General features: G+C 42.2%; 1 protein-coding gene across 2 annotated transcripts; it reads right to left on the reverse strand.

The window, feature by feature from the left end:
* Positions 1–9,686: 9,686 nt before the first annotated feature.
* On the reverse strand, positions 9,687–13,379 carry LOC131351346 (interferon-inducible GTPase 5-like). 2 transcript variants are annotated; one of them, XM_058386751.1, is made up of 3 exons: positions 13,233–13,379; positions 11,077–11,635; positions 9,687–10,845 (listed from the first exon to the last, which is right to left on the reverse strand). In XM_058386751.1, exons 2-3 carry the CDS (start codon positions 11,633–11,635, stop codon positions 10,205–10,207), a joined length of 1,200 nt encoding a protein of 399 aa, XP_058242734.1. In that variant the 5' UTR covers positions 13,233–13,379; the 3' UTR covers positions 9,687–10,204. The 2 variants fall into 2 exon arrangements, with proteins under 2 accessions (XP_058242734.1, XP_058242733.1); XM_058386750.1 differs by lacking the exon at positions 13,233–13,379 and adding an exon at positions 12,742–13,225.
* Positions 13,380–19,527: the final 6,148 nt, after the last annotated feature.

The raw sequence follows: 19,527 nt of genomic DNA on the forward strand, positions 1-19,527 counted from the left end.
TCTAAAGACTCTCATTCTCTGTGCAAAGCATGTTTGGGAGTCAGAGGTGCCTGTTAAAGGTTTCTCTAGGCTGGATGTCCACAATATGGAGGAGTTGGGGATGTCCAATCCCCCCCCTTCCCCAGTCGAATTATCGGTGGCAAGTCACCTCCACCCTAATCGGTGGGCAGCCCTATCCTCCTCCTCTCCTTCACTACCGGGACAGACAGAGAGACTGTCAGCTTCTCTTTTTCCAAAAATTTCCCGCTCCTGAGTTTATGGAGGAGATGGGGTGGCAGATTGATGCTGGGTCGCCTGACTCAGCATTATGGGAAGAAATCTGCGTCATTGCAGATCTCAACCTGCGCTCCTCTAGTGGAGCAGTCCAGAGCTGCAGCCGCAGCATGGGCTTAGCCATGGTGGGGGAAAGAGCCCCGTGGTTGGGATTGACAGGTTTGTCAGAAAGGGAGAAGGCAGACTTCCTTGATGCCCCTGTGGAGCCGAAAGCCCTTTTTGGGGCTGCAGTGACCCTCAAGGGGGAAAAAGAGGCGGGCAACCTAACCTGTGGTCTAATTGTGAATCAGAAGAAGAGGGGCTACAGCACTCACGGAGTCTCTGTAGCACCCCTCTACACATCACAGGAGTCTTGCCCAAACTAGCCCCCCCCCCCACTAGCAAAGAAGCGTCGGGGTGTGATTCAGGACAGATGTTTAACAGGGGAAAGTTATCTTGTTGGAGAGCTGGCACCAGTACATCCAGTGCCCCACAAGTTGTTCCTCCCCTCTCCACCCGCGGGGTTATGCAAGAGAGAGGACGAGGGTTTACACAAATGTTTTCATGTAAAAGAAATAAAAATGTTCCCTGTGCATTCAGGCAGTGGGCCAAGGGCACAGAAGTGTGTGAAAATAAAAACAAAAATACACACAAAAACACCCAAATCAGAGCTGCAAACCCCAGCTCTGCTGCTGGATGGCGCCGTTGCGCTATCAGTGAGCAAGAGCTGCAGCGGTCCGCTTGCTGCTCATGCAGAGAGTTGGCGCACATGCGCAGTACACCCTTGGGTTTTATCCACGATAAAATGAGGTTATCGTCTGCAGTTTGCTGTAAAACCTCCATTCTTCAACAGTGTGTTAATGTCAGTAGCAGAAGGGGAGTCAGCTCAGATTTTAGAGGAGGAAATAACCTCTTTATTGAGCAAAAGAGCAATTCGGGTTGTGCCGTGGGAGGACAGGCAACACGGTTTTTACTCTCAGTACATTGTCATTCCCAAGAGGGGGGGTCTCCGTCCCATTCTGGATTTGCGGAAACATCTCAGAAGGTACAAGTTCACAATGCTCACAGTGAAAACATTATACAATGTTATTCGTCCCGGAGACTGGTTTACATCAGTGGATTTGAAAGACGCTTACTAAAGGGAAATGGCCCGTCTCACTACAGAATGCACACATAAACTTCCTGGAACTGTTAACAGTGTTTCTAGCATTGAAACATTTTGTACAGTTCCTACAGAATTACCACGTTCTGGTCATATCAGACAACACAATGGCAGTGGCATATATAAATTGCCAGGGAGGCACGCATTCTCCTCAGCTCCACAGTCTGGCTCGAAGACTGATGGTGTGGGGCATGAAGCATTTTTATTCATTACGGGTGGCTCATGTCCCGGGGATAATGAACACAGGGGCGGATCTCCTGTCCAGAGGGAATCCTCTGTACGGAGAATGGAGGATCCACCCTCAGGTAGTGGACCAGTTGTGGGAGAGGTTCGGCCGAGCTGCCGTAGATCTCTTCGCCTCGCACGAAAATACTCATCACCCTCTATTCTTCTCTCTGGCGAGAGACAGTGCACCTATGGGTGTGGATGCTCTGGTACACCCGTGGCCAAACGTTCTGCTTTATGCGTTTCCTCCACTGAGTCTGATCGTACCAACTCTAAAAAGAGTAAGAGAAGGCAGTCAGTAATACTGATTGCTCCGAAATGGCCAAGGAAATTGTGGCTGACGGAGATTCATTCAACCGCGAAATGGGTTAGTGAACTGCATGTGTTGTTGGTTCATAACTCCTGTATGTAGTTTGCTATGGATTTCTCACAAGTAACTCTCAAGACTAATCCAGCTTTTGTGCCTAAGGTGAGCGAGTCAGCTCTCGCCTCTAGACAGGTGGTTTTACTGTCTTTTCATCCGCTGCCTTTTTCCTCATTGGAAGAGGAGCGGCTTCATTGCTTGTGCCCTGTCCGTGCATTGCATCACTACATGGACAGGACGAAGGGACTAAGAAGGTGTCGGAGAAAAAATAATATACCCAGCTTTGAATTATATACCTAGCTTCAAAAGTAGCTTAAGTAATAATGTACTCAATGCTCTAAGCTCTGACTTAGCAATATTCTGCCTAGGAGTAGTGTGCATCTATCAAGAATTATTTAGCCATTGATTAAGTAGTTAGCTTTGATTAATAATAGCTATAATAACCAGACATAGCCTTTATGGCAATCATAGTCTTTATAATAATCATGCAGAATTATTAATGGCAGCATGCTAGCGTAATAACCACACTGGGACTGAAGAAACAGAAAAGAGGAGAGATTTATTGGAACATTAGGAGTTACAACTCAGTCAGCCAGCCTATCCAATGGGATCAGTGGGACCGGAGGGTCAGTTGTAGAGGAGGGGATCTCGGGATCCTGAGGAGAAGTTGGAGAGTAATCAGTGGGAGAAGTTGGGGGCGAATAGTCAGGAGAAGACTGAGGAATATCATGAACACTGTAAGGCATAGGCACAAATTCAGGAGAAAGTTGGGGAATGTCAGGAGAATTAGGAGATGAAGAAGAGTCAGAGGAAGAATCATTAGAGGAGATCTCAACAGGGAAATCCTCAGTCTGGATGCCTTGAGAGGTGGTGCGTGTCCAGTGCCAGTAGAGGGTTGAGTAGACTGATCACAGGTTGTGGGGTGAAATTGGGTGCTCTGATCAAGACAGACGGTATCTCTAACGATATGGTGAGCGAGGTAAGGAGACTCAGGAATAGAGGATTCAGATAGGTGTTCCAGGAAACCAGTAAGTTCAATGGCCAGACAGGATAGCTGATACTGGCGATAGCGTCGCAGAGCACCCCTGGGACTTCCCCGGAAGATAGCGTGTCGGGCTGACTGAGCTGGAAGGAAAAATGGGAAATGGGGAGAGATGAGTGAAGATGAGTGAAGGGCATATTGCGTGACTATGTAATCAGCAAAAGAGAGCGTGTACTAAGGCAAAAGGAACACAGTGGGGGAAGTAGGCCAGGTCACTGTGACATGACAGTGACAGGCAGGTAGTGGAGACAATAGCATTGGAATACCAGCAACCAACAGTGATGAAAAGAGAAAAGGATATGAGGCAGCTTAATGGCACAGCTTATTTTAAATATAGTAAATAAAACTTAGATCAAGTAAGTAGAGGGAAAAGTCATCATGACATAGAAGAAGAGAGCAAGGTACTTACACATTGTTGTGGAGGGCAACGCGCAAGGTCAGGATGAGCCGAGGAAGCACCTTTGAGAGGTGACGGTCAAATGAAGTCAATAAGGAAGTGGCGTCAATAAGTAAGCGCCAATTTTTTCTAAAAATTGTTGACTTAGCCTAAAAATAAGGGGAACTGGAGAGGAGGAAAATTGACGTCATTGGAATGTCATGGAGGATGGTATCAATTTAGGGGCGGTTGGGACAAATGCGAAAATAATGGGAACTGGGAAACGTATGTAAACTAAGGAAGGAGGGACTAAAGTAGCCATACACTGAATATAATGGGAAATTGCTGGAAATATTTAAATTAGAGTAAAGGTGGCACCTGGGGTATAAGTAGAGGGGACTTTTTCGGGGTTTTTGAGACCAGCTGCTCTCTTCAGAAATGCATGTTATTGACTGCATGGCTGAATAAAGAAACTTGCTTCTTCTCATCTGTTGAGTGAGATCTCTGTTATTTTGGCTAAGTTTTATAGCTTGTGGAGTTCATTGGGAAAGCTAAGAGAAATAGATACAAACTAAAATTCCATCCTGTGATATGTCCACTCGGAAGGGGCTCTGAGTTCCGACAAAGGAGTAATCAGTTATTTGTCTCATGAGCTGATTCTCATAGGGGTAAACCTACCTCCTCTCAGCGCCTGTCCCACTGGGTAGTGGAAGCTATTATATTGGGCTATAATAGCATGGATCTTAGTCCTCCAGAAGGGCTGAGGGCTCATTCTACCAGGGTGTTTCAATTCAATCTGTGCGGTGTTGAGCTGGGCTTCATCACACACTTTTGTCCGATTTTATAGGCTGGATGTTACAGAGCCATTGCGGGCTCATTCCATCCTAAGTGTGTATAAAAAAAAAAAAAAAGCGCAAACTTGCAGAGGAGTGATCTTTTGTTTTTCACACATGTCTTCGTTCCATTCTGGGAATAAGGGAGGCTTTGTGTTTATGTTATCATGCATTATGAGACATGATGACAGGCCTGCTTCGGACAGCATATCTGCAATACGGGAGTGGTCTATATCCCATAGTGAGATACCGAACGAATGTTTGAAAGACAACTTTAGGTTACTTAACCCCGGTTCTCTGATAACAGGAGTGAGGTATCTCACCACACTTCCCTCCTTGCAGCAGCACGGAGAAGAGATATGCTGAGAATGAGTCAGGGACCGCTGGCAGTGATATATATGAGGGTGGCTTTCGTGATTGGTCTGTTAACCGACAGACGTGGTGTAATTGGTGCTTCCAGGATCGGTCACACCCGAGGCGATTCCCATAGTGAGATACCTCACTCCTGTTATCAGAGAACCGGGGTTACGTAAGTAACCTAAAGTTCTGGGGATGCCCCTGGCCACAATACAGGAGGTGGGAGAAAGGAGGATGGTAGCTAAGCTATCATCCTTGCTGGAGAATGACTCTTATCCCCTGTATGACACAGATACATCTCTGAGCAGCTCCTTCAGTGACAGACTGTTACATCCTAAATGTCTGAAGGAACAATAGAGAAGGTCTTTTCTCCCCACTGCTATTAAACTTTACAATCAGAGCTGCTCCCAGTGAACCAGTCACCATAATACACATTGTTCATACTGATTTTTATTCTGTGTTCTAACTGTGAAATAACCTGTCATCATAATACACACTGTTGTATGTGATATTCCTAAACTGTGTTACAACCCGCAACATGTTGGTCGCTGTATGTGTTTTGTATCTGCATGTGTTGCTGTGCTTTGTTGCGCACGTGTGTGTATTGTGTCCAGGTCGCGCGCCGCTCCAGACTCCACTCCAGGTTTTCCGACTGTCGCTACACCGGCATCTACCTCACCTTCCACACGGTCGCTTCCGCCCTGAGAGTGATGTCATCAATCAGCAACCATTCATAAATCGGAGAGAGACGTGGGAAGGCGGAGGTGTTGGTTGTGCTGGGGAGAGAATTTGTGATTGTGATTTAGACCTTTTGATAATCTAGCCATGGGTTCACAGTCCAGTGACTTCTGTGCCGGTCCCAAGCCCGGATAAATGGAGAGGGTTGCGTCAGGAAGGGCATCCGGCGTAAGACATTGCCAAATTTAACCATGTGAATCGTCAGTACTCTAAATTTCATACCGGATCGGTCGAGGCCCGGGTTAACAACGACCGCCATTGGCGCCGTTGACTTACAGGGTGCTGGTGGAAATTGGGCTACTGTTGGTCGAAGAAGTAGAGGAGGAAGGAGAGTGCGTAGACAGAGAGAGAAGAGGACAGGTAAGAGGGTAGGACTGAGAATAGGAACTCTGAATGTTGGTACTATGACAGGGAAAGGTAGAGATCTGGCTGATATGATGGAGAGAAGGAAGGTGGATATACTGTGTGTACAGGAGACCAGGTGGAAAGGTAGCAAGGCTCGTAGTATAGGAGCAGGATTCAAGCTGTTTTTTATGGTGTGGATAGTAAGAGAAATGGGGTAGGTGTGGTCCTGAAGGAGGAGTTTGTGAGGAATGTTCTGGAGGTGATGAGAGTGTCAGACAGGGTGATGAGTCTGAAGTTGGAGATTGAAGGGGTGATGTTGGATGTTGTTAGTGGTTATGCCGCACAGGTAGGTTGTGAGTTAGAGGAGAAAGGGAGATTCTGGAGTGAATTAGATAACGTGGTAGAGAGTATTCCCACAGGTGAGAGAGTGGTGATTGGAGCAGATTTTAATGAACATGTTGGTGAGGGGAACACAGGTGATGAGGAGGTGATGGGCAAGTTTGGAGTTAAGGAAAGGAACCTTGAAGGACAGATGGTAGTGGACTTTGCTAAGAGGATGGACATGGCTGTGGTTAACACTTATTTTCAGAAGAGGGAGGAGCATAGAGTGACTTACAAGAGTGGAGGTAGGAGCACACAGGTAGACATAGAAGAGGCAATCTGAAAGAGATTAGTTACTCTAAAGTGGTAGTAGGAGAGGGTGTAGCCAGACAGCATAGGATGGTGATGTGTAGGATGACTTTGATGGTCTGTAAGCAGAGGTCAAAGATAGAGATGGAGAAGAAAACCAAGTGGTGGAAGCTGAAAAAGGAGGAATGTTGTGAGGAATTTAGACAGAAGTTGAGGCAGGCTCTGGGTGGTCAGGTAGTGCTGCAAGATGACTGGGAAACTACAGCAGAAGTGATCAGGGAGGCAGGAAGAAAGGTGCTGGGTGTGTCATCTGGAAGGAGGAAAGAAGATAAGGAGACTTGGTGGTGGAATGAGAAAGTTCAGGATAGTATTCAAAGGAAGAGGTTAGCCAAGAAGAAGCGGGACATAGACAGGACTGAAGAGAATAGACAGGAATACAAGAAGTTACAGCACAGAGTGAAGAGGGAGGTGTCTAAGGCCAAGCAGAAGGCGTATGATGAGTTGTACACTAGGTTAGACACTAGAGATGGAGAGAAGGACTTGTACAGGTTAGCTATGCATAGGGATCAAGATGGGAAGGATGTGCAGCAAGTTAGAGTTATTAAGGATAGAGATGGAAAGGTGCTCACAAGTGAGGAGAGTGTACAGAGGAGATGGAAGGAGTACTTTGAAGAGCTGATGAATGAGGAAAATGAGAGGGAAAAAAGAGTAGAAGGGGTGAACTCTGTGGAACAGAAAGTAGATAAGATTAGAAAGGATGAAGTCAGGAAGGCTTTGAAGAAGATGAAAAATGGAAAGGCAGTTGGTCCTGACGACATCCCAGTGGAGGTCTGGAAGTGTCTAGGAGAGGCGGCAGTGGAATTTTTAACTAGTCTGTTTAACAGGGTTTTAGAGAGTGAGAAGATGCCTGAGGAATAGAGAAGAAGCGTATTAGTGCTGATCTTTAAGAATAAGGGTGATGTGCAGAGTTGCAGCAACTATAGGGGGATAAAGTTGATGAGCCATACAATGAAGCTATGGGAAAGAGTAGTGGAAGCTAGGTTAAGGAAGGTAGTGGAAATTTGTGAGCAGCAGTATGGCTTCATGCCCAGAAAGAGCACAACAGATGCAATTTTTGCTCTGAGAATGTTGATGGAGAAGTATAGGGATGGTCAGAGAGTGTTGCACTGTGTGTTTGTAGACTTGAAGAAAGCGTATGACAGGGTGCCAAGAGAAGAGCTGTGGTACTGTATGAGGAAGTCAGGAGTAGCAGAGAAGTATGTCAGTGGTGCAGGACATGTATGAGAGGAGCAGGACAGTGGTGAGGTGTGCTGTAGGGCAGACAGAGGAGTTCAGGTGGGACTGCATCAGGGATTGGCTCTGAGCCCCTTCCTGTTTGCTATGGTGATGGACCAGTTGTCAGAGAAGGTCAGACAGGAGTCTCCTTGGACAATGATGTTTGCAGATGACATTGTGATCTGTAGTGAGAGCAGGGAGCAGGTGGAGGAAAACCTGGAGAGGTGGAGGTTCGCACTGGAGAGAAGAGGAATGAAAGTCAGTCGTAGTAAGACTGAGTACATGTGTGTGAATGACAGGGAGGGAACAGTAAGATTACAGGGTGAAGAGGTGAAGAAGGTACAGGAGTTTAAGTACTTGGGGTCAACAGTCCAGAGTAATGGAGAGTGTGGGAAAGAGGTAAAGAAGTGAGTGCTGGCAGGTTGGAATGGGTGGAAAAAGGTGTCGGGAATTCTGTGTGATAGAAAAATTTCAGCGAGACTCAAGGGGAAGGTGTACAGGACAGTGGTGAGACCAGCCATGCTGTATGGTTTAGAGACAGTATCACTGAGACAGAGACAGGAGTCAGAGCTGGAGGTAGCAGAGCTGAAGATGTTGAGGTTCTCTTTGGGAGTGACAAGGTTGGACAGGATTAGGAACGAGTACATCAGAGGGACAGCTCATGTAGGACGTTTGGGGGACAAGGTTAGAGAGGCCAGGTTAAGATGGTTTGGACATGTCCAGAGAAGGGAAAGTGAGTATACTGGTAGGAGAATGTTGGACATGGAGGTGCCAGGCAGGAGGAAAAGAGGAATGCCAAAGAGGAGGTATATGGATGTAATAAATGAGGATATGAAGCTAGTGGGTGCAAGTGTTGAGGATGCAGAAGATAAGGCTAGGTGGAGAGAGATGATTCGCTGTGGCGACCTCTAAAGGGAAAAGCCGAAAGAAGAAGATTTTGACCTTTTGATCTTGGACTGTGTTATCTGGTTCTGACTTTTCCCTCCCATTGACTTCAATTATTGCTTTGTCCTTTGGTTTGGTTGCTTGGCTCTTTGTATATGTATATGTAGATAATCCCATTATAAATAACTTCACTATATGTTTGTGCACTCACCGGTAGTAGGGGTGTGGCTGCCATTTATTTTGGGGAAGAGGGAATGAGGGAATTTCTTCACTGTTTTTGGTTTAGGGAGTTAGGGAAGGTACCTGTATTTTTGTTTGTGTTTTGTTTTTTTGTTGGCAAGCTAGTTTCTAAAACACAGATAACTTTTGTTTATTAATTTGGCCTGGGCCCACCCTGAAGCTGATCCCGGTGTTGTGTGTGTATTTTTTGTTCATGTGTATATTTTGTAAAGCAGTACAAACCTCACTATTTTGTATGCTAACGTTTCAGTCTAATTCGTTCTACTATATAACACCGTTGTGTTCCACCTTTTCCATACAGTTTAAAATAGAACCCCGATCCATTCTTTTGCTGTTCGCCCCAACCCTAGACTGGGACGTAACATCTGTGAATTACAATAATTTTAATCCCGTGTAATACAGGAGTGCAATAACAACAATTTATGATGTGCAATAAGCAAGTGCAATTGTTTGTGTGTTTTTGTGAAATTATTGTTATTCTTATTTTTCTTCTGTATTCATATAGATTTCTTTATCTTTCTGATAATTTTTCATATTTGCACATTTTTCTTCTTTTGTTGCTGCTGTAACATGGACATTTCCCTACTGCGGGACGAATAAAGGTTTATCTTATCTTATCTTCTTTCACAAATGTTTGTAAAAACAGTCTGCATGCCTAGGTGCTTGATTTTATACACCTGTGGCCATGGAAGTGATTGGAACACCTGAATTGAGTGATTTGGAGGGGTGTCCCAAAACCTTTGCCAATATAGTGTATATCCTATTGTATCTGTAAAGCCTGGATAAATGCCAGGAATAGTGAGAAACACCTGCATACCTTGGATGATTATTTCCTCTTATTAATTCCAGTCAGTCTCAGCACCAATCAACATCATACATTTACACAACAGCATGTACAGTAATGAGAAGTCATAAAGAGCATTTAATAAATCTTTAATTTAAATCTTTCCACATGATGCCTAAAAAGACTGGATATCATTAATATAACTGGGATCACAAATTGTTTACAGTTCATTAATCAAGAAGATAAAATCTGACATTAAAAAATGACATTAATAGTAAACAAAATGATAGACCTAAAAATAAAATCAGGAAGTAGTCATAATATATATATATATTGCCTCTCATTAAATATAATGTAATAATGTTAAATGACAAATTACACATTTAGTTATGGTTGTAAAATCTGATTGGTTCTGTCACATTCAAAGCCATTGAAAAATCCTTCATATACACATGCAACATGACAATAATCATGCAGGTTTTAAGGCAATTAACCAATTAAAGTTAAGCCATTGTTCTGTTGGAAAAAACCCTAATCATTGCCTGTTTTACCCTTAGCTGTTACTTATTGAGGACTGGATTCCATCTGATCATGAAAAATGAAACAAAAAGAAATAAAAAGTTAAATTCAATTTATGATGGTATTTTTTGTAAAAAGATTTTATGATGTAAGTTGAACATCACACTGCTTTAATTGTTAGACTTCTGTTTGCAAAGCTTCCATGAGCACATTGTGGGCATCTTCAGCGAGCTCATTAAGACAACGCTGAAGTATGATGTAAATAGTAGCAAAAGACACTGATCCAGACATGAGAGATCCCACAACAGGAATAAAGCCCAGAAAGTATTCTGCTGCTGATTCTGCAACAAAAAGACCTGAACTTGTCAGCAATCTAATAACCAGATCTTTGGTTATTTCCTGATTGAGAGGAGACTTCATCACAGCTTTTAGCTGATTTACTGACTTCCCTGATCTCTCAGAAAGCCTCTGTAAGGAAGCTGGGTCCAAACTGAATGCATTGTAATATTTCTTAAGCTCTACCACCAAGATGGCCACATCTGCACTGATTGATGCAGCTGCATTTAAAACAGGTATCGGCACAGCGGCAACTGAGGCAGAGAGCAGAGCCAACTTCCATATGTTCCTCTGCAGTGCCTTCTTTTTCCTCTCATTGATCTCCAGAGTGATGTTTGGAAGGGCCAGGATCAGTACATCTCTCTTGTGCTGGGGAAGTTCCCTCTCCATGGTCTCCTCAAAATGGTTGAAATCATAAAGACTGAGTTCAAAACAAGAGATCAGGAAGACAGTGGGAGATTTTAGACCAATCTCTCCAAGCCCTAAGATGAAAAGTTAAACACACAATTAAAAGTTTTTAAAAACAATAAAAAAAATTTCAAATGATTAATCATCATGACACTGATCTAAAATGGAATAAATTATATTATTATGATATGAATTATTAGCATTAATATTTACATTTTACTTCCCTAATTATCATATATGTGTAAAAAACTTTAAGTAATAATATTAAATGAGTTAAGAGCATAATATTTTTTCTAAAAGTAAACCTTTAATGCAGTTCTCTCTGATTTTCTTCAGTGTCTCTTCTTCATTAAATGTCTTCTTCCTTTTTTCAGCCTCAATGTTGCTGTCAATCTTTGAGCGAACAAAATAAAACTTCTTGTTCATATTTAATATCTCTTTTCCCAGATTGGCGTGGCATTCTCTGAAACGATCTGATGCTATGATGATGAAAAAATCATAACGTTCAAATTGAACTTGTTTGAGATATTCATCAGCTTTGAATCTTGGGGTTCCAATGCCAGGGAGATCCCATAATTTGACATTCAGGAATTTGGGATGAGGGTAAGCAGTAGGCTCTGTAGTGGTCTCTACAACACCAGTTTCTGCAGAGCCTTCATCTTCATCCCCTAAACCCCTGAAGGCATTGATAAATGTGGACTTTCCAGATCCAGACTCTCCCGTTACAGCAATGTTCAGTTCCACGCGGTCTTGTTGTTCAAAGTAATCCTTAATCTTGTCAACAGCTGACGGCAGATCTTCATTGGCTAATGACCTTTTAATTTCTTCAATTTCAGCAGCATCAATAATGTCAAACTCATCCATCTTTAAAACAAACACAATATATGAAACATATAAACAGATGTACTTTGCATGTGTTGTAGCAACAAACAAAACTCAAGTGAAAAGCTAACAGAACTGTTTTTGGGAAAAGAGGAAACAAAAATAACTCATTTTCACACCTTTTTGATGGAGCATGGGATAACTCAGTCTGATAAAAACATGATATCATTTTTGGGCCTAATTTGAAAAGATATGTTTGGCACAAAAACAATACATCTTTTCACCCAATGAACACTATGCACACAGCAAGCATGGTGGAAGTAACATCATTCTGTGGGACTCAGGCCCTGGTCAACAAAGGAATGGCTTCAGAAGAAAAAGATCATTGTTTTGGAATGGATCAATCAAAGACCAGATCTAGATCCTATCAAAAATTTGGTGGGATAACTTTAAAATAGCTGTGCACAGGAGATCCTCTCACAATCTGGTGAATAGGGAACCTAAGCCAAAATTAGAGTGATGTGAAAAATCATAACACAGTGTGCTTTAATAAAGTGTTAGTTAACGAGTGTGCACACTTATGCTACAAGGTTATTGTAAGTTTTTTCTTTTTCTGCTTGTTTCCTGATCTTGAAGGGGTCATTTTGGAAAAATATTGACAAAAACTAAAAGATTAACAACCTACAACCTTAGGGCTATAAGGCCCTTTTCCTATTATGCCATTGCCAAAGCACATGAAAACTATAGTGCAGTGTCGCAGGTGACACAACCCTTAGTAGCAATAATAAACTGTTTCCAGTTTACCTGCACTATCCAGCAGACAAAGACTCTCTTCCAGTTTGATCAGTTCACCCTGTTTTACTGCTGCTTAATAAACTGAAATCACCAGACTAGTTTATAGTTACATTTCCCCCATTTAATTTTCTTTTTGTTACAGACATGTCCTATTTGTCTTCTGTGTACTGTTTTAATGATCACAGTTTGATTTTTGCTAATGGATATGAACTTTATTATGTCTATTTACTGCATTCATTCCATATTAAAAGCCTAGTTAGTTTCATTTTAACGTCACTTTGCTCAAAAATAAACAGATATACTGTTTAGAAATTCTTTATATAGAAACTGGTAAAAATGTAGCTTAATCTTACCTTTACAAAGGAGAATAAATACCACAGAAAGTGTCCTTCAGAGATATTGAGCTATATGCAGGCAAATATGGTGTTGTGAGTAACGCAGGCACCGCAAATCTCCACCCTAGTTTAATGAGTCTAAATGAAAAAGTTTATTGCGCGCGCTCTCTCGCTCTCTCTCTCTCTCTCTCTCTCTCTCTCTCACACACAGAAACCGAAACTGTCTCTGATAAGCGCTCTCGTCTGTTGAATAAATATTAACATAACTCAATTTGATTGAATAAGTTCTCACATCAGCCGCTCCGGTTCATTTCCTGTAAGGGAACTAGGCATGTGCACATCGATGTTGGAGTATCGATATATCGTAACTCAGAAGCTTCAAATTTGTTATCGATATTTTCTAAAAAGTATCGATATTTTAACTATATTAATAATTTTTGCATAACTAAATGCTTTCAGCGCTGTGTATAAGATGGTCGGTGATGGTTTGTATACATGACGTTACATACCGTTCGGTCTGCGGCGAGTGATCATGTGCCATTCAGCTACGTACTCCACACACACACACACACACACACACTTCCGCATTACAGAGAGGCACGAGGGCAGAAAGGAAACGTAGCGTGATGTGGTGCTACTTCTCAATAGCGGAAAAAAATGTAGGATGCAATATTTGTGATAAAAAAAAGTCATACACAGCAACAATACAAGCAACCTTTTATAAACACTTACAGACAACACACACACACTAACAAACTGCAGTCTTCCTCTGCCCAGTCTCCCTTTGTACAACAAAAGACGTTACAGTTTTAAGGGGGGCAAACCCTATCCAGGTACAAAGAGCAGAGTAATTACTTAACTTATAAACTCTCTCTCTCTCTCTCTCTCTCTCTCTCTCTCTCTCTCTCTCTCTCTCTCGTTACCACTAGTGTAAGAGTTGAATGAACTATGTTTTGTTAATATTCCGTATTCATGAATGGACTTTTATTTTTTTACAAGGAAGATTGTAAGGGACAATTTTATTTTGCTGATATTGATTGAGCAGTGACTTTTTGGGGAGGAGGGAGTGTAAAAAAATGGAGAAATAAAGCGGGAGAAAAAGGCTGTGAATGAAGAGCTCGTCTTGTGTCCGTGGTTTATTATTGTTATTAAGCCCCTTGAACACCCACAACACTTCAACTATTACACTAGGTGGATAAGAATAAATATAAGTGTGTGTGTTTGCGTCAGTTTGCTCGCGCGCGCACTTCTGCATGTATGGGGGATGTACTAGTATTTCTTAGGTTATAGAGACCAAAAACGTCCACACAAGTATAATAATACCAATACATTCTGACCTTCTGTGGATAGAATAAGTATAATACTGTGTACACTATAATAATAAATATGTGTTTGGAATGTCCCCTTAATGTTAAGAATGTGTGTGTGTACGTGTGTGTATTTTGTGTAATTTATTATTAATGGCCAGTATGTGTTTGTAATTTGCCTTTTCCTGTTACTTCTTCTTTGTTACTTTCATGTTTTTCTAAAAATTAACATTATTTTGAAAAATAAAAAAAAAATTACATTTAAAATAATAAGTGGTTTCGGTATCATTATCGGTAACGTTATAATTGTAACAAAAAGTATGGGTATCATATCGTATTAAAAAATTGTGGTATTGCCCATCCCTAAAGGGAACCAACCCAGACACTGAGGGATTAACTCAGTCAGGTTAACCAAGTCACTCTCAGTGAGAGTTAAGAGGGACTGCCTTAAAACGGCGTAAAACCTGTGCAAAAATCAAACATGTGAATCGAATGATCTGCTGTAACAACCCCGAACAGGAAGCAGACGAAGTACAACAACGACATTTGACTGACTAAATCTCAACAGAGGATCTACTACAGACTCCTGGTATGCGGAAACATGCACTGAATGAAATCAGATTCAGCTGAACCAAACCCACATTTGCAATGCTTAAAAAAACCCACACACATGTAAATGTGATGTTGCAAAATTTTAGGTTAACATTCTGTTAATAGAAATTCTCATTAAAAGTCAAGTTACTGCAGAATAAGCCCTTATGCATCTAAACATTTAAGCAAGCAAAAATACAGAGAGTGAATAATTCAGGTTGAGCAATCCAGAAATGTCTGGGTTACTCAGAAAAAGCAAATAAGTCAAGAAGCTTTTATTGTCATTTCAACCACATATAGCTGACACAGTACATAGTGAAATAAGACATTTCTCCAGGACCCTGCTGCTACATAAAACAACATAACAACATATAGCTACAGAACAAACACAAGAACACAGAGCTGATGACAGGAAGTAGTTGTTCTAGCTACATAAAGTGCAACGTGTGCAACCAGGTGCAAACAGTGCAATACAGAAATCAGTGCAGAAACAGAAAGTACAAAAAAACAACACAAGACATTACAGGACACATAGCACCGAAAAAATGTGCAAACAAAAAATGTGCAAACTAGAGGAACTATAAACTTTCTTATAACTTATAAACATACAGGTAAACATATACATGTAGAAGCAGTACTGACAGTTTGAAATGTGGAGATATAGATGGATGTGTTGAGTCATGCACAGTTGACACAGTCAGTTCTCACAGTTGAGTGTGTGTGTGTGTGTGATTTGATACAGATCAGTTCTGGATGTTGAGGAGCCTGATGGCTTGAGGGAAGAAACTGTTGCACAGTCTGGTTGTGAGGGCCCAAATGCTTCGGTACCTCTTTCCAGGTGGCAGGAAGGTGAAGAGTGTGTGTGAGGGGGGTGTGGGGTCATCCACAATGTTGTTAGCTTTGTGGATGCAGCATGTGGTGTAAATGTGCATGATAGAGGGGAGAGAGACTCCAATGATCTTCTCAGATGTCTTCTCGATGGTCCATGTGTAGAACAAGGTCAGGATGGGTGGAGGGAGGGAGATTTTTTTCTGGGAGAGGCTTTTCTTAGCCTCTGAAGCATGTAGAGACGCTGCTGGGCTTTCTTGGTGATGGAGCTGGTGTTGAGTGACCAGGTGAGTTCTCCGCCAGATGAACACCAAGGAATTTGGTGCTCTTGATGATCTCCACAACTATATTGACCCATTGATGAACAATGGTCACAATGTGCTCTCTTAAAGTCAACAACCATCTCTTTAGTTTTTGTTGATGTTCTTGCTGATGACCACCTGATGATGTGGTTTGAGCTGTGCATTGTTGAACAGTTGTGAGTCAGCAGAGTGAACAGCAGTGGGCTAAGCACACAGCCCTGAGGGGCCCCAGTGCTCAGTGTGGTAGTGCTGGAGATGCTGTTCCCGATCCGGACTGACTGAGGTCTCCCAGTCAAGAAGTCCAAGATCCAGTTGCGAAGGGAGGTGTTCAGGCCAAGCATTTAAATTAGAGTCTTTATTGTCCAGGTGTGTGAGGGCCAGATGGAGCGTTGTGCTGATGGCATTGTCCATGGAGCGGTTAGTATGATACGCAAACTGCAAGGGGTTCACTGAGCGTGGCAGCTGGGTTTTGATGTGCCTTATGACGAGTCTCTCGAAGCACTTTATCATGATGGGTGTGAGTGCGATGGGGTGATTGTCATTGAGGCAGGAAACTGTAGACTTCTTTGGCACAGGGACGATGGTCATTACCATCTATTGTCACACCATATGAAGAAAATGAAAAGCAATTTACACTTGTGTAATAAAGAATTAAACAATAAATGGAATGTATTAACAAACAGCACAGTTAGGTTTTTATAGTTTTATAGCACCATTCATAGTTACATTTAATAGTTACAATCACAATTAAGGTCAAGTCAAGTCAAGTCAACTATGAGTCTTCAGCACAGAGCAGTTTGCATATTGTTTGTTTCTTAGTAACATGAAAATTTTTCACTGAGAAAGAAAAAATCACTAACTAAGGACCTAACTAGATGGAAGGAAAGCACTGTTATTGACAAAGGCTAAATAAAGATCTACTATGAGAAAACTTCACCATATCAGTGATTTTATGCTTTAAATTGTTAAAGAGCAATATTTTTTATTATCATACAAAAATTATGTGGGGAATCCACCATAAAAGTCTCTTAATGATCTGAAATGCATTACAGTAAAAAAAAAAAGTTTTTTATTAGGATTATAGCTGTTAAAATGAGGAACCACATATCTCCCCAGTATTCTACAACATTGAGCATGATTACAAATAGATTAATAGATAATATTTTCAACCCTATAATGGACTGACATCCCATCCTCCACTTGACACCCTGCATTTCTGTGGGATGGAAATTAGGAATTTAGTCTATTTGCACATGTAGCATTGTTAAATAACAATGCTGCATGTAATGTGTGTGTGTGTGTGCGCAGAGAGAGAGAGAGAGAGAGAGCGAGAGAGAGAGAGAGAGAGAGAGAGAGAGAGAAAGAATGGATGAAGTGAGCCTAGTAGTGCTGATGAGTCGGATGACTTGCCAGGAAGTTGAAGTGATAGACATCTAGTGATGTGTCGGAACTCAGAGCCCCCTCCGAGTGGACATATCACAGGGTGGAATTTTTGTTTGTATCTATTTCTCTTAGCTTTCCCAATGACCTCCACAATCTATAAAACTTAGCCGAAATAAAAGAGATCTCAGTCAACAGATGAGAAGAAGCGGGTTTCTTTATTCAGCCATGCAGTCAACAACATGCATATCTGAAGAGAGCAGCTGGTCTCCAAAACCCCTAAAAAGTCCCCTCTACTTATACCCCAGGCGCCCCGGGGCGCCTCCTTTTCTCTAATTTAAATATTTCCAGCAATTTCCCATTATATTCAGTGTATGGCTACTTTAGTCCCTCCTTCCTTAGTTTACATACGTTTCCCAGTTCCCATTATTTTCGCATTTGTCCCGATACCGCCCATAAATTGATACCATCCTCCCCTCGATGACGTCAATTTTCCTCCTCTCCAGTTCCCCTTATTTTTAGGCTAAGTCAACAATTTTTAGAAAAAATTGGCGCTTACTTATAGGCGCCACTTCCTTATTGACTTCATTTGACCGTCACCTCTTAAAGGTGCTTCCTCGGCTCATCCTGACCTCGCGCGTTGCCCTCCACAACAATGTGTAAGTACCTTGCTCTCTTCCTCTATGTCATGATGACTTTTCCCTCTACCTACTTGATCTAAGTTTTATTTACTATTTTTAAAATAAGCTGTGCCATTAAGCTGCCTCATATCCTTTTCTCTTTTCATCACTGTTGATTGCTAGTATTCCAATGCTATTGTCTCCTCTACCCGCCTATCACTGTCATGTCACAGTGACCTGGCCTACATCCCCCACTGTGTTCCTTTTGCCTTAGTACACGCTCTCTTTTGCTGATTACATAGTCACGCAATCTGCACTTCACTCATCTTCACTCATCTCTCCCCACTTCCCATTTTTCCTTCCAGCTCAGTCAGCCCGCCGCGCTATCTTCCGGAGAAGTCCCAGGGGTGCTCTGCGACGCTATCGCCAGTATCAGCTATCCTGTCTGGCCATTGAACTTACTGGTTTCCTGGAACACCTATCTGAATCCTCTATTCCTGAGTCTCCTTACCTCGCTCACCATATCGTGAGAGATACCGTCTGTCTTGATCAGAGCACCCAATTTCACCCCACAACCTGTGATCAGTCTACTCAGACCTTCTACTGGCACTGGACACGCACCACCTCTCAGGGCATCCAGACTGAGGATTTCCTCTCCTAATTTTCCATCTCCTAATTCCCCTGACATTCCCCAACTTTCTCCTGAATTTGTGCCTATGCCTTACAGTGTTCATGATATTCCTCAGTCTTCTCCTGACTATTCGCCCCCAACTTCTCCTCAGGATCCCGAGATTCCGTCTTCTACAACTGACCCTCCGGTCCCACTGATCCCATTGGATAGGCTGGCTGACTGAGTTGTAACTCCTAATGTTCCAATAAATCTCTCCTTTTTTTCTGTTTCTTCAGTTCCAGTGTGGTTATTACGCTAGCATGCTGCCATTAATAATTCTGCATGATTATTATAAAGACTATGAGGCTATATCTGATTATTATAGCTATTATTAATCAAAGTTAACTACTTGATCAATGGCTAAATAATTCTAGATAGATACATACTACTCCTAGGCAGAATATTGCTAAGTCAGAGCTTAGAGCATTGAGTACATTATTACTTAAGCTACTTTTGAAGCTAGGTATATAATTCAAAGCTGGGTATATTATTTTTGTTTTCCTCCGACAGATGACACACACAAACACACTCATGCACACATGCATGTTGAGATTTGGCTTCTTATGGGTGCTGATACTTAATAAATTGCACTTCAGTTTAATTGTTATGTCACTGGTTATATTACAGTTAATAAGGTGATCTTGGACAGAGATTGACTGCTACCTGTTCACTTAACCTCTTCACAGAGCTTTGAGAGAGGAACTGGAATTCACTCAACCCCTATGCATCCTTATATGTCGTTTCCTTGGGTAAAAAGATTTGTTTGTTTCAGATCATGGACAAATTTTATCAAGCGAGAGTTCACATCTGGAAACTTACTTAGTAGCAACCTGATTGCTACTTCTGCAATCATAAGTAAAGTGCAGAACAGCTAGCGGATGTCTTCACAGACATCTTCAACATCTCCCTGAACAGTGCCGTTGTCCCAACGTGCCTAAAGTCTACCATCATCATCCCCGTGCCGAAGTCTCCAGTGTCCTGTCTCAATGACTACTGTCCCGTTGCACTCACACCCATTATCATGAAGTGCTTCGAGAGGCTCGTCATGAGGCACATCAAGAACCTGCTGCCACCTTCACTTGACCCCATGCAGTTTGCGTATCGTC

The sequence above is a fragment of the Hemibagrus wyckioides genome, linkage group LG03, assembly GCF_019097595.1.
Source record: "Hemibagrus wyckioides isolate EC202008001 linkage group LG03, SWU_Hwy_1.0, whole genome shotgun sequence".
Classification (NCBI taxonomy): domain Eukaryota; kingdom Metazoa; phylum Chordata; class Actinopteri; order Siluriformes; family Bagridae; genus Hemibagrus; species Hemibagrus wyckioides.

Coding starts and splice junctions, on each gene's coding strand:
- LOC131351346 (XM_058386751.1), bottom strand. CDS start 11,635: ATGGATGAGTTTGACATTATTGATGCTGCTGAAATTGAAGAAATTAAA. Junction 10,846..11,076: donor CAGAGAGAACTGCATTAAAG/GTTTACTTTTAG, acceptor TTTTCATCTTAG/GGCTTGGAGAGATTGGTCTA.